This window comes from Ochotona curzoniae, unplaced genomic scaffold, assembly GCF_017591425.1.
Source record: "Ochotona curzoniae isolate NIBS_2020 unplaced genomic scaffold, NIBS_Ocur_1.0 scaffold_3208, whole genome shotgun sequence".
In the NCBI taxonomy this organism is placed as follows: domain Eukaryota; kingdom Metazoa; phylum Chordata; class Mammalia; order Lagomorpha; family Ochotonidae; genus Ochotona; species Ochotona curzoniae.
Genome location: NW_024467106.1, coordinates 4,990,481 through 5,014,328, shown reverse-complemented (window position 1 = coordinate 5,014,328; position 23,848 = coordinate 4,990,481). Strand labels below are relative to the sequence as shown.

At 53.1% G+C, this 23,848-nt stretch overlaps 1 protein-coding gene across 9 annotated transcripts in view; it reads left to right on the top strand.

The window, feature by feature from the left end:
• The first annotated feature begins 3,105 nt into the window (after positions 1-3,105).
• ODF2 (outer dense fiber of sperm tails 2) overlaps positions 3,106-23,848 on the top strand; it is a 34,944-nt gene continuing 14,201 nt past the window's right edge. For 3 of the 9 annotated variants that reach the window (XM_041004668.1, XM_041004672.1, XM_041004670.1), the window contains exons 1-7: positions 3,191-3,354; positions 5,910-6,000; positions 8,430-8,498; positions 17,633-17,803; positions 18,569-18,729; positions 19,466-19,595; positions 20,145-20,276. In XM_041004668.1, coding sequence (XP_040860602.1) covers positions 3,191-3,354; positions 5,910-6,000; positions 8,430-8,498; positions 17,633-17,803; positions 18,569-18,729; positions 19,466-19,595; positions 20,145-20,276 — 918 coding nt within the window. Of the gene's footprint in view, positions 3,355-3,547; positions 3,580-3,862; positions 3,999-4,161; positions 4,394-5,909; positions 6,001-8,032; positions 8,150-8,429; positions 8,556-17,632; positions 17,804-18,568; positions 18,730-19,465; positions 19,596-20,144; positions 20,277-23,848 lie in introns of those variants that run through there. The other 6 variants (XM_041004674.1, XM_041004667.1, XM_041004675.1 and 3 more) reach the window with 6 other exon arrangements.

Sequence of the window (23,848 nt, the reverse complement as noted above, 5' to 3'; positions counted from 1 at the left end):
CCCAAAGTCAGGGACTCTCCCTGTGTCTCGTGGTGGCAGGACCTGAGTACTTGAGCCTGCGCCTGGTGCCTCCCTGGTGCCTGGGCAGCATGTTGGATTGGGAGCAAGGGCAAGAATCAATCTAAGTATTCTTGCAGGCATCCCACATGGCAGGTGAACCCAGGGTACCACAATGCCCAGTCTTTTTCCTTCTGCTCTGGGGGAGAGACATCACTGGGAGGTCATCCTTGTCCTCTAGGAGCCTGAGCCCAGTGAGGACAGGGCACAGGGCATCGTCCAGGGGGTGGTGCCATGGACCAACAGGCCTAATCCTCCACTTTGGAGTGCCAACATCCCATACTGGTGCCAATTCACGTCATCGTTACCTCATTTCTTATGCAGCTCTGTGCCCGTGACCTAGGAGGGCAGCAGAGGATGGCCCAAGTTCTTGGGCCCCTGGACCTATCTGGGAGACCTGGAGGAAGCTCCTGGCTTTTGAGTGGCTCAGCTCCGGCCACTGTGGCTACTTGGGGAATTAATTAGCAGGTGGAAGATCTTTCTGTGTCTTTCCTTCTTTCCGTAGATCTGCTTTTCCAAGAAAAAGCCACCACTTGTGGTTTAGAGGGGTTTGCATTTAGAACACGCAGTGCAGAGGCTGGCATCAGGGCCAGTGGCTAGCCTGCTGGGTGGGACACTTGAATCAGTTCTCCTCTGCTGGGGGAAGTTACCAATGGGGAAATGAGAGAAGGAACAAGATGCCACTTGGTGGCGTCATTTTTCTTCTGTGGAAAACAAGGACAGTCAGAGTATGATTTAGGGCAGGACAAAGGTTTGGACAAGCCGCCCAAGGTTGCATGTCTAAGGGCTGAAGTCATTGCTCGAAAGTGACTCCACTCAGTGGAGGATTTGTGGATTTGGTGTTTGCCGACTCTCAGAGGGGCAGGTGACAAGAACGACTGGAGGGAGCCAGAGTTTCTGATGTAATGAGTGGAGCTGCAGTTGGTGAGGCTGGCATCCCATTCAGACGTGCCCATGAGAGTCCAGCAGTTCAGCTTCTGAACCTGCTTCCTGCTCACACACCTGGGGAAGCTGCAGATGACGGCCTGGCCAGTGCAGTCCCACCACCCGTGTGGGAGACCCTGATGGAATTCCTGGCTCTTGGCCTCTGCTTGCTGCGGCCCTGGCCACTGCAGCCACTTGAATCTTCTCCCTGTAACTGCCTTTCCAAGAAGTCCTAACAGAGCCAGGGACTGGAGACCCACCAGTACCCCACAGCGAGAAGAGGGTGCCTCCTATGGAAGTACTGGTGCCTTAGGCCACACTAGTAAAGCAGCCAGGACAGCCAGAAGTTAAGATTCCAGGGCCCGGCGCGATGGCGCAGTCATTAAGGTCCTCACCTTGCACGCCCGGGATCCCATATGGGTGCTGGTTCTAAACCCGGCAGCCCCGCTTCCCATCCAGCTCCCTGCCTGTGGCCTGGGAAAGCAGTCGAGGACGGCCCAAAGCTTTGGGACCCTGCACCCGTGTGGGAGACACGGAAGAAGCTCCTGGCTTCGAATTGGCATAGCATCGACCGTTGCACTCACTTGGGGAGTGAATCATCGGACGGAAGATCTTCCTCTCTGTCTCTCCTCTCTGTATATATCCACCTTTCCAATAAAAAATAATAATAAAAAATAAATCTTAAAAAAAAAAGATTGCAGGGACAATGCCGGGTATCAGTGGGGCCCTTTTCAAAGCCCTGTGCACTCTTGCAGGCAGTCCTCCAGTCCCCATGACCTCTGTGAGCTGCAAGCTGCTCTCATCTCCAAGCCAAAGAAGGACTGTGCGAGGGCATCGTGAGCACAGAAGCAGCGTGTCAAGTGCCTGGTCCTTGGCCAGTGGTAGCCGTTGTTTACAGCAACAGCAGAAGCTTGGTGGTGAGTAGGCAGTGAGTGGGCCAGCATGGTGAGAGACCAAGGCCAGCAGGGACAGTGGGTGCAGGCGGCGGGGAGGGGGGTATGCAGAGGGAACCTTGGAGTCCTTCGGCAGTGGGGACTTCTGGGGAAAGGGGCTCCGGACTTTCGTGCATCTCACGTCCATCTCCTACCACCTCCTAACAAAACAGGCCTCGTGCCACACTCCCTGGGCCTCAGGGTGCACCTGCTGTGACGCAGAAGTTTGATTCCGGGACTCCACTGTCCTTCTGGCCCTTGAGGCTCAGCCCTTGCCCAGGCTGGGTGGAGGGGGACTTCCCTGGAGTCATTCAGGCTCTGTCCTGCCTGCCCCTCCATTCCAGTGCCATGGTGCGTCTCTGCCTAGCAAGTGGTGTGTGTAACACTTTCTCAGTAGGCACGACAACGGTGGGCCAGCACTGGTGGGGCTGCCACTGGCTACCCCAGCGTCCCACTGTGGAGTCGCAGCCGGTTCTGCTTCTGATCTGGCTCCATGCGAATGCAAGGAAGCAGGCGATGGCCCCAGTGCTTGGGTCTGACACCCACGTGGGAGACCCAGATGGAGCCCCAGGCTGTGCTGGCTTTGTCCTGGAGAGCCTTGGCGGCCATGTGGGGAGTGAAGGAGCAGATGGAAGATGTTTCTGTGATTCTTTCAAATACAAATGAATAAATTCAGGGGAAGAAGTTGTGCCACGTTGGGAGGGTTGCTCTGCTGAGGTGTTGGAAGCCAAAGCTGAAGTCTGGCTGGGCTCGGAGGTTGTTCAAGCCTTCCTCTGGCTCTGGGAGCCTCAGGACAGCCACCCTATCCCCACCCTACAACGACCCAGGGGACTGCAGCGAAAACAGCGGCCCACGGAGAAGGTTGTCGCGGCGGTTAGGGGTGCAGGAGAGCGCGTGCAGCCAGAGGAGGCCCGACCCCTGCCTCGGAGGGCCTAGAGAAGCTGCAGAAGCCCCCCTGGACCCTCCACACTGACCAGGGACCAGGGACAGGCGTCGCTTTCTAGCAGCAGGTGGCCGCCCTTCGAGCCCAGCGTACCTATCCAAGGGCGGCGTTCCAGCCTCAAGCAAGGGTGACCGCGCCGAAGAAGGGCAAGCTGGTCCCGCAGAGACCCCAGCCGCGCAGGCCGTCCTCCGGGCGTCGCGCGTCTCCCGGGCGACCGGGCCACGCGTCCCGGAAGTGGGCGGAGCTGGCGGCGGGGCGGGGCATCTCTGTGACGCCGGGGGCTGGGCCTAAATGGCGACAGCCGAGCGGCGCAGGGGGGGGTTTGAACTGGCCAATGGGCGAGCTGCCGACCGGGTGTCGGAAGAGGAGGCGGAAGCGGGGAGGAGCCGCCGCCGGAGCCGGACTGCATCCGCCGCGGCGTCTCCATGGCACGACCCTGGCCTCCGACTTCAACGACTTCATAAGGAGGCGTTTCTGGGCGCAGCCGTGTCGCTCCTGGTGAGAGGCCGCCGGCGGGCGGGACGCCGTCCCGGGCCTCCCGGGGCGCGCCGTGCGGCCGTGCGCACCCGCACCCGGGCCCTCGGGGTCAGAATGTGGCCCCCGCCCCGCCCACCGGCGCGGGCTGCTCCTCCTCCCGTAACGGGCGGCCGGGCCACCTCCCTCCTCTCCGGGCCACCGGCAGGGCCTCTCTATGGGCAGGAACTGGTGCCCTCCTGCCCGCTGGTGGGTGGCCGCCCCTTCTCCCCACCGGCGGAGGCTGGCTCTTCGTCCCCTTGCCAGCCGGCGGGCATCGCCAGGTCCTCCTTTCCTGTCGCTGCCTCGGGTCACGGGCGCAGCTGGCCGGGGCCCTCCCGTCCGTCCGGCCGAGCCGCCTCCCCTCGAGTGGTTATGGGGTACCCCACTCGCGGCCAAGCCCTCGCTGGTACCCCGATCCCGGGGACCGCCGCTCCCTCTTCCAAACGCGATGGTGCACCTGTTGTACCGGGAACGCCCCCCTCCTAGGAGACAGTTGCCCCGGCCCCACCCGGAATATCCTCCAGCTCCCTGCGCGGGTTCCGGGCCCTTTGGGGCCCATTTGGGGCCTAGCGATTCTCACACACCTGCCCTCTGCGCACCCCAGTCAGCACCTCAGGTTTTTCCCCGTGTTAGCTGTCTCCCAGCCCCCTAGCCCTTGCCTCCCTCGTCAGGTGGGGCCTGGGTCCGGCGCCCAGGGGAGCTCCAGTTGCGCCCCCTTCTCCCGGCCACCCTGCAGTTCGCTCAGCCTGTCCTATCTCCTCCCCCTCCTTGCCCTCCCCGCTTTGGCAGGACAGTTGCTGTGCGACTTGGACAGTAGAGGAGCGCCTCCCAAGTTCTCGTCCACCTGCCACCCCCAAAGCTTCCACCCTCTCCTCAGAGATCACGTTTGATGCCGGGCCCCTGAGATCTCATTGACAAGCCCCCGCTGGTCCCCCTTGAGCAGAGCCAGCTGACCCAATTGCCCACGGTTGCGGCTTTGATGCCTAGCCATGTCTGCCTCGTCCTCGGGCGGCTCCCCCAGGTACTGCCAGCGTGTGTGGGGACGCCTCCGCTGTAGGGCAAGGGAAGGCAGCCAGCCGGGGGTGTCCAACCTGCTCTTTGGGTCAGCACCCCTGTGATATTTCCTGCAGGTCTGGACCAAAACATTGAAAAAAAAAAAAGCAATAACAAAAAACTAAAAAGCCCAAGCATTTGTTTAAAGGGAAGGAGAAAAGATCCCGGTTTTGCCTCCCTCCTCCCTCTCCCCCAGCCCCACCCATGGGTGTCCTGTCCCTGGTAGCACCCGGGTCCCTCCGGTTGTCCTAGTGGAGTCAGCTACACAGGCAGGCAGGTGTTTAAGTGACGTGGCTGCAGACATGAGCGAGTTGTTGATGAAACCCAGGCAGCCTAGGGGGTGATCCCACAATGATTGGCTTCAAGTGAGCATAAGCGTTGTCAGGGAGGGCTTAAAGCATAATTTGTGTTTTTTTTTTTTAAATCAAGTGTGCTATGTTTACAGCAAAACGCATACTGAAGGGCCCCAAGTATTTTTACATTGCCTTTTTTCTTTAGGACTGTGTTTCTCAAATCCTCTTGGGGAGGAGGTTTTTGGGGGAGACCCTGTGGTGGATCGTGTGACCCGTGGTTCCCAGGCCTTTCCCACCCTGGGGCTGTCAGGTGTCCCGCCGTGCTGGCAGATTTTGGGGTGTAGCTGTGTTTGCAAGGTTAATTAGAGGTGGCTTTGAAAAGGAAAGCCTGTGAGGTCCTCGGCTGCTGGGAGGCTCACGGGGAGGACAAGGAGCATCCCTGGGAGGCAGGTGCTTGTCCATCTTACATGTTAGGGTCACAGCGACTCTGTCACAGGTTCTGACCTGATGCTCACTGGTCGCTTCTGCCTCTGTACCAAGTTTACGCTCTAAGCTCCTGCAGTCACCCCTCTCCCCTCCCAGGCTGTGCCTCCCATGAGGCCTGCTTGCTGTCACCAGCAGACAGGATGACAGTGAAGCTTTTTTGAACCAAAGGTCACAATACATGTGATGCGACAGCATGTTGAAAGGCTGGTGGCGCTGGAGCCCTTTACCTGCTTTCCATCCTCTGCTGGGCCCGCCATGCATGTCTGTTGCTCATCTGTGGAGAGGCAAGGAACTCCAGAGTGGGTCTGGCCCTGAATACGTTAGTCACCGCGTGTGGAGGGAGGTCTCAGAAGATGGAAGAAGCTACATGGGGGCTGGGGCCGTGGCACAGCAAGTTAAGCTGCCACCACACCATTGGCATCCCCTTTGAGCACCAGTTCTAGTCCCAGTTTCCTGCAGTCCTAGCCCAGCTCCCTGCTGTTGCACCCCGGAAGCAGCAGAGGATGGCCTGAGAGCCTGGGCTCCTGCACTGGAGCTTTGTCCTGGCACCACCCCGCCCCTGTGGCCATTTGGGGAGTTGAATCAGTAGATGGAAGTTTTCTCTTTGTCTCTGTAACACTGCTTTCCAAATAAGCACATCTTTAAAGGAAGCCGGGGAGCCTGGAAGTGTCCTGTTTGTAACCTGACTTTTGTGCCCGGATGCAGGTTTCCATCGTGCGGGAAGAACGGAGTAACAAGTCTCACGCAGAAAAAGGTCTTGAGAACACCTTGTGGCGCACCCAGTGTCACCGTGACGGTAGGTGGCCCGGCCTGCAGCGCCGCGCCCTTCCTGGGAGCCGCCAGAGCCTGGGCACCCCGCTGCGTGCTGCTGTTTGTGCCTCTGTCTTGCTGCTTTCTGACTTTGGTTTTGCTGTTGGTAAGGCTGCTGAGGATGTGGGAAGGTTGTCTAAACCTCATCCTTCTAGGGAAATCCCTCGAATCTTTTATTTTTAAAAATTTTCTTATGTTTTTTTAAGGATTGATAAAGAAAGATCCATTTATTTTCTGGAAAGGCAGAGTTAAAAGAGAGAGGGAGAGAGGTCTTCCATCCACTGATTCACTCCCCAAATGGCCACAGTGGGTGGAACTGTCCTGGTTGGAAGCCAGGAGCCAGGAACCTCTTCTTGGTCTCCCACATGTGTATGAGGGCCCACTCATTTGGACCATCTTCTGCTGCTTTTCTGGGCACATTAACAGAAGGCTGGCTCAGAAGGGGAACAGTTGGGACTCAGATTAGCGCTGGCCATAGCACATCAGTGGCCCCAAAGGTTTTTGTTTTGTTTTTTAATTTATGTGAAGAAGTTAGAGAGGCATCTTTGATGTCCTAGTTCACTCCCCAGTTAGCTGCATGGCCAGGGCTAGCCCTCCCATGTGGGTGCCAAGCACTTGGGCATCGTCTGCTGCTGCCTCCCCAGGGAGCCAGACTGGAAGAACAACAAGCAGGATTTGAGTAAGAGTGCCCACGGGCCTGGCATGATGGAAGAGGCTGGATCCTCCACTTGCACATTCTGGGATCTCATATGGGCGCCGGTTCTAATCCCGGCGGCTCCACTTCCCATCCAGCTCCCTGCTTGTGGCCTGGAAAGCAGTCGAGAACGGCCCAAAGCCTTGGGACCCTGCACCCGCGTGGGAGACCTGGAAGAAGCTTCTGGTTCCTGGCTTTGGATCAGCACGCCATCCACTGTGGCCATTTGGGCAGTGAACGAGCGGGTGGAAGTTCCTTCTGTCTCTCCTCCATCTGTAAATCTGACTTTCCAAAAAAAAAAAGTATGCACATGGGTTGTTGGCATCGCATGAGGCAACTTCACTTGCTCTGCCTCACACTGGTCCCAATTCCCCAGATCTTCAGATAGATTAAAAAAAATTTTTTTTTAGAGTGCGGGAGTGCCCAGTGCAATGGCCTAGTTGCTAAATCCTTGCCTTGTATGCTTCGGGATCCCATTGGGGCGCCGGTTTACATGCCTGTTTGTATCCTGGCTGTTTCACTTTCCGCCCAGCTCCCTGCTTGCAGGCTGGGGAAGCAACAGAGCACAGCCCAAAGCCTTGGGACCCTGTGCCTTTATGGGAGACCTGGAAGAAGCCCCCAGCTTTGGATTGGCTTAGCTCAAGCTGTTGCGACCACTTGGGCAGTCACCCAGCGGATGGAAGATCTTTGTCTCTCCTTCTCTCTGTAATTTTGCCTTTCCAATAAAAATAAAATAAATCTTAAAAAAAAAAAAGAATGCAGGGAGGGAGTAGGTGCTGGGTAAGGAGTGTGAGTCGCTGGGCTCTGCCCTGCTCCTATTTCTTGGGAGTATTGAACCCCCTCCTCCTCCTCGGCGTTTCCTACAGCTTTCTGTTTCCACAGATTTTTTTTTTTTCATTCTGTCTGTATGCTAACCACTTGGTATGTTTCCCATCCCATGCCCATCTTGCATGCCTGGTGAGATTCCCCGTGCAAGATTTCCCCCTTCCTTTCAGCTGTGCTTCGCCAGTCCAAGGAATAGCCGTGCCCTGCAGCAGGCCTGGAGGGAGACGCCTGGCAGAGCACTGGCGTCCTGGCAGTGGGCTCCTGGCGGGCCCCTCAGCAGCTGGTGTCCTGGCCCTGGGGGCCTCCCAGCGCCCCCTGGTGGTCTTGAGCTGAAATATCTGCAGGAGCCTGCTGCAAGGCACTCACCTTGGCCGCTGCCCGCATGCCGGTAGTTGGTAGCTGTCCTGCTTGCTTGGCTAGGCTGACAAGGGTACCCCAAGAGGCCAGGAGCCCTGCTTGTATCCCCCGTTCAATCTCTTTTATGTCCTCCACCCACCAGCAGTGAACCATGAAGGACCGCTCTTCAACTCCCCCCTTACATGTTCACGTGGATGAGAACACCCCTGTCCATGTCCACATAAAAAAACTCCCGAAACTGTCAGCGACCACCAGCCAGGTAGGAGCATGCCCGTGGGGCCAGGTCGCGGCTGTGGATGAGGGCGATGCCTCCTGGTGCTGCCAGCATCCCCCTGGAAGGTCTGGGTGACACAAAACACTCTTGGAGGTCAGTTGCCTGGTGAGAAGAAGGTAGGCAGGCTGTCATGCAGGCGTGGCAGCCAGAGCTGTGGCCAGAAACGGGCTCCCCATGGCGCCAGAGGTGGAGGCTGGCCACCAGAGTGACACGGTGGCCTGCCAGGTGGATGTGGAGGTGACACTGAGTTTGTTCCTTTCTACAGAAATCTCATAAGCGCGGAATGAAAGGGGACACGGTGAATGTGCGGCGGAGTGTCCGGGTGAAAACCAAGGTACCTTGGATGCCCCCTGGAAAATCATCCGCCCGGCATGTGGGATGCAAGTGGGAGGTAGGCTCACTCCTGTTCAGGCTTGCCTTCTCGGACTGGGCACATTGTAGCAGGGCCTGAGATGCGGTAGGATTCAGGGTCAGCCGTGGCCATCGGAGACCTCCCTGAGGGTCGGTCCACTCTGCCTGGCTGAGTTAGCGTGTAGAATCTTGTGCTTTCCCAGCACACCCCTGTGGTGGGTAGGTCCAGCTGTCCCACTGTAGGCATGAAGTGGCTTGCCTGGAGTCCCCCACCTAGCATGCAGCCCACACGGAGCTGGGGTGCAGGAGCGATTCGTTGAAGAGGCTGTGTTCTTGGTCCCTCTGCTTTCCGTGTGAGGGGCTACTTGTATGTCCCCAAGTAAGTGCTAACAGCACCGGAAATACACATGTCTAATGAAGCATCGCTCACTTCAAGGTACTTCCTGAAACACCACACGTTTCCCTGGAGACCATGAAAATCTCCTTGGAAACAGTTTCCTGGGGAATAGTTGCCTCACGTTAGTGGCCAAGGCAACTGCCTTTTCTTCCCCCTTCCTTTATTGGAGAGTCAGATTTATAGAGAGGACAGATCGAAAGACCTTCCATTCACTGGTTCACGCTTCAAAGGCCACGATGGCAGGAGCTAAGCTGACCTGAAAGCAGTAGCCAGAAGCCTCCTCCGGGTCTCCCCAGTGGATGCAGAGTCCCAAAGCTTTGGGTCATCCTCTGCTGCTTTCTCAGGCTGTAAGCAGGGAGTTGGATAGAAGTGTGGAGGAGCTGGGACCTGAACTGGCATCCGTATGGGATGCCGGTGCTTGCAGGTGGAGGATTAACCAATTGAGCATTGTGCCGGCCAACTGACTTTTTTGTTTTTAAGCGACGCCTTCTCATGTCTTGCTTGTCTGTCTCTCCAGCTATCACTCTTCCGCCTGTGTATCTGTCTGTCCGTGCAGTAGGCGCAGCACTCATTTATTGAGGATTGTACTGGGCACTGCTGGGTGCTGAGGTACCTGCTGTGTGGTACCTCACCATCTGGTTGGCGGCAATGCACCAACTCTTAACACAAAAAGCTTTGTGACAAAGCTCCTATTCCTGGAGTGGGGACGGGCTCAGGACAGGGTGTGGTGATGATAACCTAGCTTCAGGATTCTCTTTCATAGAATTTGTTAAAAGCGTAAGTCAAAAATGAAGGTGGTTGGGCCCAGTGCGGTGGCTTAGTGGCTAGGTTCCTCACCTTGAGCATGCTGAGGTCCCATATGGATGCTGGTTCTAATTCCAGTAGCCCCACTTCCATGCAGCTCCCTGCTTGTGGCCTGGGAAAGTAGTCAAGGACGGCCCGAAGCCTTGGGACCCTGCACCTGCGTGGGAGACCTGGAGGAGGTTCCTGGCTCCTGGTTTCAGATCAGCATAGCACTGGCCGATGTGGTCACTTGGGAAGTGAACCATTGGACCGAAGATCTTCCTCTTAGTCTCTCCTCCTCTCTGTGTGTCTGACTTTGCAGTAAAAATAAATAAATCTTTAAAAAAATAATAATAAAGTTGGTTATTCTGAAGGTTTTTTTTTTAAGATTTGTTTATTTTTATTGGAAGGACAGTTACAGAGATCAGGAGAGACAGAGAGGAAGATCTTCCGTCTTCTGGTTCACTCCCCAAATGGCCAGTGCTGAGTTGATGTGAAACCAGGAGCCAGGAGTTTATTCTGGTTCTTCCGCATGGGTGCGGGTCAAGGCCTTGGGCCGTCCTTGACTGCTTTCCCAGGCCACATGCAGGGAGCTGGATGGGCAGTGGCATGGCCGGACCAGGAACTAGTGCCCGTATGGGATGCTGGTGCTTAGAGGTGAGGGATTAGCCAGCTGAGCCGACATGTTGGCCCCTCTTATTCTGAAGTATACAGTCACACCTCATGGTTTTGACTTCCTGATTTATCAATGTCTCCTTATGAGAAGCTGAGCGGTAACTGCGGTGTTCTCCCAGCGGCTCCGGCACGCGTGGGAGGGGTTAGGCTGAGGTGCCATCTTATATATATATATATATATATATATTTACTGTGCACATGAGCAACAATATGCATTTAGAAATAAACTGTGAGCTATGATTTTTACTAAATGGAAGAAATTTTAAGATTACAAATGTTTGGGGAGGTCTCCAAAGAAACTTTGTCTGAAGTATTCTCAAACCAGATTCTTGTATGTGCTAGCAAGTACAGGGCCTGGCACAGTCCATCGCCCCGATCAGCTAGTGGTTGCAATTGCTGGGTTGGTTCTGTTTTCACGTGATGGACTCAGAATCCTAACCAAGAAAAGAGAGAAGACAGAACAGGTCAACCAACCATCTCAGCTATATCTTGGCAGTGAAATACGGGGCAAACAGAGACTCTATGATGGACTATGTCAATCAGTGGATTCTTCAAGGTCCTCATAGTGCTTGGAGTGACAAGATTGGCAGCGATTCATAACTGTTGAACTATCAAATCCACTTGAGCAAGAACCTCAGAGCATACCCTACATGCGAGACCTGGGGAGGGTGGGAAATTGGGTGGGCCTTCTCCCTTAATACACCCCTTTAAACGTGAAGGAAACAATATGGAAAAAATACTAGTCTTATACCCACTTTCCTGTAGCCCTTGAACCTTTTTACCCTAATTAACTATGTAAAGATTGTCAAAATATTAAAAAAAAAACTAAAAAAAAAAAAGATTACAAATGTTGTACCCGGCGGCGTGGCCTAGCTCCTAAAGTCCTTACCTTGAACACGCCAGGATCCCATATGGGCGTTGGTTCTAATCCTGGCAGCCCCACTTCCCATCCAGCTCCTTGCTTGTGACCTGGGAAAGCAGAGGAGGACTGCCCAAGGCCTCGACCCGCACCTGTGTGGGAGACCTGGAGGAAGTTCCTGGCTCCTGGCTCCAAATCGGCGCAGCACCGGCCGTTGTGCTCACTTGGGGAGTGAATCATTGGACGGAAGATCTTCCTCTCTGTCTTTCCTCCTCTCTATATATCTGACTTTGTAAAAAAATAAATAAATCTTTTAAAAGAAAGATTACAAATGTACTAACCAGTAACCAGTGTATGGGATATCAATAAAGCTGTGTAGGCTTTTTTTTTTTTTAAAGATTATTTATTTGAAAGAGAGAGTGAGAGACAGAGGGGGCTTTTCCATCTGCTGGTTCGCTCCCCAGCTCAAGCTGGGCCAGACTGCAGCCAGGAGCCTGCAACACTCAGTCTTCCACAGGGGGGGGCAGGGCCCCAGGCCCCTGAGCCTCACTCGGCCACCTTGCTAGGACATTAGAAGAGGTACTGGGTTGGAAGTAGGGCAGCTGGGAATAGAACTGGTTCCCATGTGAGATGTCAGCATTGTGGACTGTGGCTTCACCCACTGAGTGGCAGCACCGGTGCCTTGGTAGGCAATCTTGACAGGACTGTGAAACTGAGCTGCTTGGGGCGGTGTGGTGGTGCCCGTCCACCTGCTGCTTCTGTAGTCTTACATTTGGAAATTCATCCTTAAAGTCACAAAAGAGTACAGGAGTCTGTCACAAATGTGATCAAGAAAAACTGGAAGTGTCTGCGTGGCTGTGAGGTGGTGGTGTGAGGTTCCCGCAGTGGGGTGCAGCCGTCCAGCCTGGGGGCGTTGTTACGTGTGATGACAGGGCGAGTTTGTCCTTATCAGTACAGGAAGTGGGCACCGTGTTGTCTGTATGTATGCATTGTGTTCATCTATGCGTCATATATATTTATTTTTACAGATTTACTTTTTGGAAGGCAGAGTTACAGCGGGAGGGAGGCAGAGGTCTCCACTTGCTGGTGTTCTCCCCGAATGTCCCTTGGCCAGGACTGGACCAGGCTGAAGCCAGGAGCCAGGAGCTCCGTCTGGGTTTTCCATGGGTGGCAGGAGTCCAGGCACTTGGTCCAATCTTCCACTACCTTCCAAGGCAGATTAACAGGGAGCCGGATCAGAAGTGGAGCAGCTGGGACTCAACGCAGCATTCATGGGGGATGCTGGTATAGCAGCCAGGGGCTTTATCCACTGCAGCACAGTGCTGGCCACATGCATAACATTGTTGGACAAGATCTATTATATTTATTTATTTATTTTTTAAAGATTTATTTATTTATTGAAAAGCCAGATATACAGAGAGGAGGAGAGACAGAGAGGAAGATCTTCCGTCCGATGATTTACTCTTGAAGTGACCGCAATGGCCAGAGCTGAGTGGCTCAGAATCTAGGAGCTAGGATTTTCTTCTGGATCTTCCACATGAGTGCAGGGTCCCAAGGACTTGGAGTATCCTCCACTGCTTTCCCAAGCCACCAGCAGGGACCTAGATGGGAAGTGGGGCTGCTGGAATTCGAACTGGTGCCCATATAGGATGCCAGACTGTAGCCACTAAGCTACCATGCTGGGTCCCTCCAGTACAGAAGAATGTTTTATTATGACAACCATATATTCATAACATTTTTAAATGTCTTTCAATAGTTCTATCTGTATTTAAAGTTCTCTAGGGTAATTTAAAAAACAATAACATTGGGCCCGGTGGCATGGCCTAGTGGCTAAAGTCCTCTCCTTGACGCGCCGGGATCCCATATGGGCGCCGGTTCTAATCCTGGCAGCTCCACTTCCCATCCAGCTCCCTGCCTGTGGCCTGGGAAAGCAGTAGAGGACGGCCCAAAGCTTTGGGACCCTGCACCCGTGTGGGAGACCCGGAAGAAGTTCCTGGCTCCTGGTTTCGGATCGGCATAGCACCGGCCGTTGTGCTCACTTGGGGCGTGAATCATTGGATGGAAGATCTTCCTTTCTGTCTCTCCTCCTCTCTGTATATCTGACTTTGCAATACAAATAAATAAATCTTAAAAAAAACATAACAAAGTATAATCTATTATAGTGACAGATTTCTCAAATGTGTTAGGTCTTATTTTCTGTATTTAAATAAAAAAAGCCTGAGTGAACTTGGTGGGAAAGACAAGGAACTGAATAGAACAGTTTTGACTCTTAAACGCAGCATAAGTATTTCCAGATTAAACAGTGAATTCAGTGTTGGATAAAGCACAGCAAACAACACTTAACACCGAATGAATTTTCCAGAAAGTCCTTCCTCCTCATACCCTCCAGTATTTTCTTCGGCCCGTCAGCAGGGAGCTAGATTGGCAGTGGAGCAAGCAGGACTTGCACCAGTGCCCACGTGGGATGTCGGCCTCTCAGGCGGGGGTGAGCATGCGCCCCATGTTGCACATCTCCAAGGTGTGATTCCATGGGATGCTGTTTGCTGCGTGCTTTGGCCTAGAGCACTCTCATCACAAGTTTAGCTGTGTCCCTGCCTCACGTAGCTGTCTTGTTTTCTGCTAGATGCTTGTAGTTGGTACTCAGGGATGGAGCCCACAGGGATGGAGAACAGAGCCCTTTCTTAATTGTCCTGAAAGGGCGGTTCTCCCAGGGGCAGTGATGGCTCCTCCTTCCTGATGGGCTCTGGGAACTGAAGGTTAGCGCCCCCTGCTGAGGAGCAGCCAGTAACTGCAAATTAGCAGTCACCGTTACTTCCCTTCAGTGTCCAAAACAAAAATGGGAAGGGAAGCCCTGGCCTCCAGATTATATTAAAAACTTTTTGTAATTAAAAAGATATTTATTTATTTGAAAAGCAAATAAATGTATTTCTATCCACTGGTTCCCTCTTCAGAGGCGGCAGGTGACTGCTAGGCAGGTCAGAGCCAGGAGCCTGGCACGCCATCCTGCTCTCTGTCATCACCCAACACTTGCCGGGGTCGTCAGGGAGAGCTGTGAGGGCAGGGGCGCCCGCTCAGGCGCCATGCTGACATGGCATGTGGGTGTCCCACGTGTCACCTTGGCTTACTACACCGCAGCACTCTCATCCCCCGGGTTTATCTTCCTTATTTATTTACTTACTTTCATTAGAAAGGCTGATTTGCAGAGTTAAGGCAAGACAGAGAAAAAGGTCTTTGATCTGCTGGTTCACTTCCCAAATGGCCACAGTGCTTGGAACTGGGCTGATCTGAAGCCTTTTCCAGGTGTCCCACGTGGGTGTAGGGGCCCAAGGATTTGGGCCATCCTTTGCTGCTTTCCCAGGCCGTGGAAAGGGAACTGGAGCCGAGGTAGAACAGCCAAGGCACAAACCAGTGCCAGTATGGGGTGCTAGCACCACAGGGTAATGAGCAGTGTGCTACACTACCATGACAATCCCCAAAAGACTTTCAGCCTATTATTTATGTTTTATTTATTCATTTTTAAAATTGGAAATGAAGATATACAGAGAGAAAGATCTTTTGTCCACTGATTCACTGCCCAGTTGGCCACAACAGCCAGAGCTGAGCCAATTTGAAGCCAGGAGCCAGGAGCTTCTTCTGGGGCTGCCACGCAGGTGCAGGGTCCCAAGGCTTTGGGCCGTCCTTGACTGCTTTCATAGGCCACAGCAGGGAGCTGGAATGGAAATACAACAGCCAGCACTCAACTGTCGATATGGGACCCCAGTGGTTGCAAGGTGAGGAGTTAGCCCTTAGTGGGACTGAACTCCGACACAGATGTAAGATGGCTTCCATTTTTTTTTTAAAGATTTATTTATTTTTATTGGAAAGTCAGACACATAGAGAGGAGGCGGAGAGACAGAGAGGAAGGTCTTCCATCTTTATCTGGCCCAGACTATTTTTTTAAAAACATTTTTTTAATTGGAAAGTTAGATTTACAGAGAGAAGGAGAGACAGAAAAATCTTCCATCTGCTAGTTTACTTCCCAAGTGACCACAGCGGCTGTAGCTGAGCCGATCTAAAGCCAGGAGCCAGGAGCCTCTTCCAGGTCTCCCACACAGATGCAGGGTCCCAAGGCTTTGGGCCATCCTCGACTGCTTTCCCAGGCCACAGGCAGGGAGCTGGATGGGAAGCGGAACGTCCAGGATAGGAAGCAGCACACACACATGGCATCCTGGCGCGTGCGAGGCGAGGTGTGCAGCTATGAACCCATTATGTTTTTCATTATATGCATTTATAAAAATGTTTGTTATTTTTCTGTGTAGCCAAAATGATGATTAGTCCTAAGGGTTTTTTTTCTTTAAGGAAAAGAGTTACAGAGACAGAGCTCTTTTATTTATTTGTTCATTCCTCAATGGTCCCAGAAGGCCAGGGCTGGGCCAGGCCAAAGCCCGGAACCTAGGATTCCGTGCAGCTTTCCCCCCAGGGTGCCATGGGCACAGGGACCTTGGCAGTCTTCCACTTACCCAGGAATTTGCAGGGCGCTGGGTCCGAAGCGGAGCTGCTGGGGCTTGAAGTGGCACTCAGGTGGCACTGCCAGGACACTGGTTCCAGAGTTTCATTTCTTAATGTTTTACAGTATCCGATTGATTTTTACATTTTTAAATTTATCCCTAAAATATTGATCTACTCTGATGTATTAATATTTATTGTAAAAAAAAAAAAAGGTTTTTATTTGGGAGGTAGAAGTACAGAGAGGAGAGACACAGAGAGAGATCTTCTATCTGCTGGTTCACTGCCCACCAAATGGCCATAATGGTCAGAGCTGAGTCGATAGGAAGCCAGGAGCCAGGAGCCTTCTCTGGTCTTCCATGTGGGTGCAGATGTCCTAGAGTTTGGGCCATCTCCTGCTTTCCCAGGCCAATTATCAGGGAGCTAGATTGAAGGTGGAGCAGCTAGGATGTGAACTGGCACCACATGGGATGCTGGTTCTGCACGTGCAGGCTTAGGTAACTACACCGCAGCCCTGCACACCCCATGCCCATGTTCAGGCTGATTTATTTGAAAGGCAGAGTTAGAAGGATAGATAGATAGAGAGATCTTCCATTAGCCATTTTACTCCCAAGTGGCTGCAATAGTGAGACTGGGTCAGGCTGGAGCCAAGATCCTAGAACTGCAGCTGGGTCTGTTATGGGTGTGACAGAGTCTGGGCCATCTTTTGCTGCTTTCCCAGGCACATTAGCAGGGAGCTGGAGGAAAAGTGGAGCAGCGAGGGCTGGGACAGCGCTCCTCTGGAACGTTAGCGTTATAGACGAAAGCTTAGCCTCTTGTGTCCCAGCACTAGCCACGACGTTCATATTCATTTAGAACACTTAAGTCGAATTTGTCTCTTATTGGAAAGTCAAGATTTACAGAGAGAAGGATACACAGAGAGAAAGATCTTCCATCTGCTGGCTTATTACTCAAGTGGCCACCATGGCCGGAACTAAGCTGTTCCAGAGCCAAGAGCCAGGAGCAGGGAGCTGGACGGGAGGTTGGAGTGGCTGGGATATGAACTGGTGTCCATATGGGATTCCGGCACACACTGGGATTCCATATGGGGTTTAGCTGCTAGGTTTTCGCACTGGGCTCGATTTAAGACATTTTTTTAAGAAGTTTTTTTTTTTTTTTTTTTTTTTTAAATCCTAATTTTACTGAGAGAAGGAGCAGAGCAGGGGAAGTCTTCAGCCCACTGGCTCACTCCCCAAGTGTCTAACAGCCAGAGCTGATCCCATGCAAAGCCAGGAGGTTCTGGTTTCTCACATGGACTTGAGTCATCTTCCACAACTCTGCTATTCCAGAAGCAGAGAGCTGTGTCAGGAATGGAGCTGCTGGGGCGAGAACCAGCGCCCGTATGTGAGGCCTAGCTGCAAGACAGAAAAGTAGCTTGTCGGGCCTGGCAGCGTGGCCTAGTGGCTAAAGTCCTCATCTTGAACATGGAAGATCTTCCTTTCTGTCTCTCCTCCTCTCTGTATATCTGACTTTGCAATACAAATAAATAAATCTTAAAAAAGGAAAAAAAAAAAAAGAAAAGTAGCTTGTTGAGGCACCATGCTGGCCCAAGGCATTTGTGGTAGATTTCATTTCTTAATGTGTGAAAATAAACAGTGCCAACTTTTTGTGTGTGTATGTGCATGTTTTTGCTATTTTGTTACATATTTTATTTAAGGCTTAACATTGTAGCCCAAGTTACCACATCATCTTTGGACTTTAGAGATTCTTGCAACCTGGGGTGTTTGTGGGGTCTTCCTCGGGGTGTGGGGGGGTTCCTGGGACAGCTCTTGGGCTGCTGTGCCCATGTTGTGGGAATGCCCAGCTGCGGCTGCTGTGAACTCCTGCCCGTGGCCTTGGCTCTGGAGCTGACCTTCGTCCTCTTCCTTCCCGACCTCAGAATCCGCCGCACTGCCTGGAGATCACCCCGCCGTCTTCTGAAAAGCTGGTCTCCGTGATGCGGCTGAGCGATCTTTCTACTGAAGATGACGACTCGGGCCACTGCAAAATGAACCACTACGATAAGAAGATTGACAGTCTAATGAATGCGGTTGGTTGCCTCAAGTCTGAGGTGAGGGGCGTAGGGCCTGGGCTGCCTAGTGCCCCCCCCAGATGTATGGATGCTCCAGCTGGGTGCCAGGTGGACCCTCTGCACAGGCCACGTCTCTGCTGTCCCCAGCAGGCTGCCCAGGTCTCCAGGTGCCTGCGTCTGCTGCCAGGGGTCCCCTCTGTGTAGTGTGCAGCTTGCCTGCAGCTGCCCGTGCCTGGCTTTTTCTCCCAGGAAATGAAGCTGGGGGAGTTGATGCTTGTTTGTGTGTGTCTATTATGCAGAGATGGCTTGATGGGGAAGTGGGCTCACATGTTCCATTTTACAGAAGCTCAACTGAGGCAAAGAGAGGATTGGAAACCAAATCCAAGGGTCTAAGGTCCCCCACCCAGGAAATGGATGTTTAAGTCCAGGTGTTGGCTGCTCATGTGATTTCAGTGTCTTGAGCACTCCCCTCCCTGTAGTACGGGTCCCAAAGTCCTTCCTGGAGCTCGCAGGGCTGGCTACCTGGCACCAGGCCCTCATACCCCACCTCTCTCATGGTGTGCCCACCGAGCCGTGTTTTGCTGTTGGGATCCGTTTCTAATCAGTGAGTCCCTCCGGCTCTTTCCACTCAGTTTCCTCTTCCCCAAAATGGAGAGGGTTCGCTTGTGATGGGTCCCCGAGGCCGCACTCAGACCAGCCTGGCTCAGGGCCCGTGGCTCCCAGCCTGATTGGTCCCACCGTGCCTAGCCCTGTGGCAGAGAAGAGCTTCCCCTCAGCAGCCCTGGTGCGCGTGCCTTGGTGCAGGTCAAGATGCAGAAGGGGGAGCGCCAGATGGCCAAGCGGTTTCTGGAAGAGCGCAAGGAGGAGCTGGAGGAGGTGGCCCACGAGCTGGCCGAGACCGAGCACGAGAACACGGTGCTGAGGCACAACATCGAGCGCATCAAGGAGGAGAAGGACTTCACCGTGTAAGCAGCAGCCCCCCTGCCGCGGCCAGCGCTCCTGCCGGGCCGCCCCGGGCCACCCCGGACACTGGCTCAGATCCCGTGCCCGAGCCTGGTGGCCTGTTTGGCACGGTCACACCCCCCACCACGGCCAGCGCTCCTGCCGGGCCGCCCCGGGCTGCCCCGGACACTGAGGGACAAGGAGCCTAGCAGTGCGGGGATGGAGTGGAGGAGGGGAAAAGGTGTCAGTGGAGATGAGCGGTGGGAGCAGCTCGTGGGAGGGCTCAGGGTGGAAGACGTTTGCTGCTGAGCGTGGACGGCAGGCCACAGCCAGTGAGCAGAGGGCGGGAGATGCCCCCGCACTGGTCAAGGGGCCTGGCTCTCACAGCCACTTTGAGCATTTGGAGTGGACTCAAGGGTTGCTGGGAGCCAGAGGAAGGCTTTTAAAGGCAGGAGAATGGTATGATCGGACGTGGCTCAGTGCGCGGAGTGGGTGGGAGGGTTCAGAAGCCGGTGACGAGACCGAGGGGAGCAGTGGTGGCCATGTGAGAGTGGAGCAGGGCTCTCCCAGGGGTGGAGGCTGCCATCTGCCCTCCGCCTTCCGGAAGTGTTGGTGCCCAAGGGATCATCCCCATCCCCTCCCCCATTGTTCCCAAGAAGACAAGAGGGGAAGCCCCAGAGGGCATTGTGAGGCGAGCCTCGGAGCTCTGGGTGGGCAGGGCCTGTTAGGGCTCACAGAGCCCTGTCTTCCTGGCCCCAGGCTTCAGAAGAAACACCTCCAGCAGGAGAAGGAGTGCCTCATGTCCAAACTGGTCGAGGCGGAAATGGATGGAGCCGCCGCCGCCAAGCAAGTCATGGCCCTGAAGGACACCATCGGCAAGCTGAAAACGGTAGGCAGCAACCAGCACCAGTGCCAGGGTGGGACTGGGCCCGGGGAGGGCACTGCTGCTGGCCAGGGTGGGGTCTTGACGCTGTCATCAGAAGGTCTTTGTGACATACCCAGGCTGCCTGAGGACCTGCCCTCCCTCCCCACCCCTCCTGCCTCTTTCACATCCTAGGCCTTGACCTTTGAACATGACCTGTGGTAGCCAGGGCCTCTAGGAGACCTCACGATGGGTCAGCAGGGATCACAGTGAGTCATGATTGATTCCTGCACGTCTTGGCCACCAGATGTCATCATCCTCGCCTCTGCCAAGGAGTCTGCCTTGACCACGCTCACCCACGCTCGGCTTTACTGCCCCGTTTTTCACCTCTTGCTCTTGGCAGGCTCAGCTCCTGCCAACCTTACAGGTCTGCCTCCTGAAAGTCTGCCCTTGGTTACCTCGGCCCTGGCTGCTGCCTGGCTCTTGTTGACTGGGCTTTCTGGCACCAGCACCCCCTGCTCTCCTACCTCTCCTCGTCCACCCTGGACCTTCTAAGGCTGCTTCCTTGTCTTCCAGGAAAAACAAATGACCTGCACGGACATCAACACCCTGACGAGGCAGAAGGAGCTTCTCCTGCAGAAGCTGAGCACATTCGAAGAGACCAACCGCACCCTTCGAGACCTGCTGAGGGAGCAGCACTGCAAAGAGGTGAGCTCTAGGCTGGACTGGCGCCCGGCCTCGGCGGGCCTGCCCCTTGGCCTCGCGCTCTGCTCTGAGAAGGTGGTGCTGCCGGTGCCTGGCCCGAGCCTGCCAGGCTGCAGAGATCCCTCCCTTTGCAAGTGCTTGGTGTCCTGTCGACAGGTGCCCTTGGGGTTGAAGCTGGGTGAGGCGACGCAGGAGGGATGGGTTGGGGGGAGCTTCAAGAGATGGGGAGGGGAAGGTGGATTCGGCCCATTCAGCGGTGTTGGAGCATGGGGCGGGGGAGGGGGTGAGTACCAGGCCTGAGGTTTGTTTGGCCAGAAGAATTAGTCGCTGGCAGGCAGGAATTTTGTGGTTACCACTTCGTTTTTGGGGTGGGCATTTGGCACAGGGATGTAGGTGCTGCCTGGGCTCCCCTGGCTGGGACTACCCACTCTGGTCCCACTTTTAGTCTCTGGCTGATGTGCAGCATGGGAGGCAGCAGGTGCTGGGTCAAGTCCCTGGGCCCCTCTACCCACTTGGGAGATTGAGCTTCTGTCCCAGCTCTGACTATTGTGGGCTTTTGAGGAGTGAACCTGTAAATGGAGGTCTTTGTCTCTCAGATAATTTTTTTTTTAAAGATTTATTTATTTTTATTGGAAAGGCGGATATACAGAGGAGGAGAGACAGAGAGGAGGATCTTCCATCAATGGTTTGCTCCCCAAGCAGCCAGAAAGGCTGGAGTTGAGCCAGTCCGAAGCCAGGAGCCAGGAGTTCTTCTGGGTCTCCCACGCGGGTGCAGGGTCCCAAGGCTTTGGGCCGTCCTCCACTGCTTTCCCAGGCCACAAGCAGGGAGCTGGACGGGAAGTGGGGCCGCTGGGATTCAACCAGTGTCCATATGGGATCCTGGCACTTGGAAGTGGAGGATTAACTAATTGAACTACTTCTGGACCCAAATTTTTTTAAAATAGAAAAAAACGTATTCTCTAAAATTTGTTAGTAACTGTTTTTACATTTATCTTTTCATTATTTTAAGTTGCTAAGTAAAAACCATGGTGTACAGCAAGGTGTTTTGAAATGTATGCACGTTGTGGAATATATATGTTACCTTACACGCTTGTTTTACCAGTGATGGTGGTGACTAAAATGTTTTTAAGTCTATGTTATCCCCAGGCTGTGGGAGTATATTATGGTGTCCAGGTTGAATAGAGCTCTTGAACTTGTTCCTTCTCCGTCTAAAACTGCATGTGCTTTGACTCGCATCACTCCAACGCTGCCACCCCAGGGTGCAGTCACAGCCGCTCTGCGCTGAGGATGCCACCCCAGCGTGCGTGTCACAGGGTTTGGCCTTCCTCTGTGCTTGGCTTATTTCATTTAGCGTAGTGTCCTCCCAGAGCACGCATGCTGTCACAGATGACAGGGTTTTCTTCCTTTCTCAAGCTGCATAGTGCTGTGTGGTGTGCAAATTCCACATTTCTCTATACCTTCACACGTTGGTGGTCACTTGGGTGGTTCCATATCTTGGCTGTTCTGGACAATAATGTTAGGTTAACACGTGCTGCTGAGAAGATGATGGCTTAAGTGGTGCTTCCTGTTGGTTCAAAGTGGAGGATTGCCAAGAGTTGGGCCTTCAAATGTCAGTGCTCAAGAAGTAACTTCCCTTTCTCTCTCTCCTTACTCCAGATACAGAAAAAAAAAATATTATCAATGTGGAAACAATAGTCTTACCCACTTTCCTGTAGCCCTTGACCCTTTGTGCCCTAATCAACTATGCAAAGATTAAGAGAATGAACCCCCCTCAAAAGTAACCTTAAGATATATTCATTTCTCTTTCTTTCTTTTCTTTCTTTCCTTCTTTCTTTCTTTCTTTCTTTCTTTCTTTCTTTCTTTCTTTCTTTCTTTCTTTCTTTCTTTCTTTCTTTCTTTCTTTCTTTCTTTCTTCTTTCTTTCTTTCTTTCTTTCTTTCTTTCTTTCTTTCTTTCTTTCTTTCTTTCTTTCTTTCTTTCTTTCTTTCTTTCTTCCTCTCTCTCCCTTCCTTCCTCCTTCCTTCTGTTTCTTTCTTTCCTTCCTTCCTTCTATTTTTCCCTTTTTTAAGATATACTTATTTCTGTTGGAAAGGCAGGTTTACAGAGAGGAGAGACAACACAGAAACATCTTCCATCTGCTAATTCACTCCCCAAATGACCACAAAGGCGAGAGCTGAGCCAATCCAGACCCAGGAGCTAGAAGCTTCCGCTCAGCCTCCCAGAGCAGTGGGCAACGAGAGGTTAGAAATGAAGGAGAGATGAAAGATGCAGTCTGTGGGGCCTGCACTGCCAGCGTCCCATCTGAGCACTGTCCACGTCCTGGCTGCACTGCTTCTCTCTAACTCTGGATTTCAGATAAATAATAGAAAAATTTAAACTTTTTAAAAATAATATTTATTTATTTTTATTGGAAAGTTAGATATGCATAGAGGAGGAGAGACAAAGAGGATGATCTTCTGTCCCATGATTCACTCCCCAAGTGACCGCAGCGTCACGGCTGGTGCTATACCAATCTAAAGCCAGGAGCCTGGAGCTTCTTCCGGGTCTCCCACCCCGGTGCAGGGTCCCAAGGCTTTGGGCCATCCTGTACTGCTTTCCCAGGCCACAAGCAGGGAGCTGGATGGGAAGTGGGGCTGCCAGGATTAGAACTGGCGACCATATGGGATCCTGGTGCGTTCAAGACGAGGACTTTAGCCGCTAGGCCATGCTGCCTGGCCCTAAACTTTTTTTTTTTAATTGTTGGAAAGGCAGAGTTATAGAGTGTGGAGGGAGAGACAGAAATGTTCCATCTTCTCATTCACTCCCCAATTAGCCACGACAACCACAGCTGAGCCGGCCTGAAGCTGGGGAGACGGGAGCTGCATTCAGGTCCCCCACCCCCCGCCCCCCAGACGCAATGGCCCAGATATCTGGGCCATCTTTTCTACCTACCCAGGGATATTAGCAGGGAGCTGGATTGGAAGTGGAGCATCTGGGATTTGAAATGGCATCCACATAGCGCATTGGCACTACAGCTTTGCCTACTGCACCATAGTGCTGTCCTCAATACACTTTTTTCCCCAAATCTCTCCCTTTATTCTCACCGATACATTTTTTTAATTCATTCATCTTCATTTGAATGGCAGATCTGCAGAAAAGAAGAGATCCTATATCTACTGGTCCACTCCCCAGATGGTTGCAATGGCTGGAACTGGGCCAGTCCAAAGCCAGAATCCTGGAGCTTCTTCTAGGTTTCCCACATGGATGCAGGTGCCAAAGGCCTTAGGCGGTCTTCCACTTCGTTAGGAGTACTAGCAGGGAGCTGGCTCAGAAGTGGAGCAGCCAGGACTAGAAGTGGTGCCCCAAATGGGATGCTGGCATTTATAGGCAGAGGATTAGTCTGTTGAGGCACCATGCCAGGTTCCCCACCCCTACAATAAATCTAAAAAAAATTTCTCTTAGTGACTTTGAGCTATCCGCTATGGTATTTAGTTAACTGTAGTCAGTGTGCTAAGCACCTTAAATGGTTGGACTATATGGCATGTTGAAAACTCCGTAACTTGATTTTCCTTCTTAAGGCCATCGCATTGGGCCCAA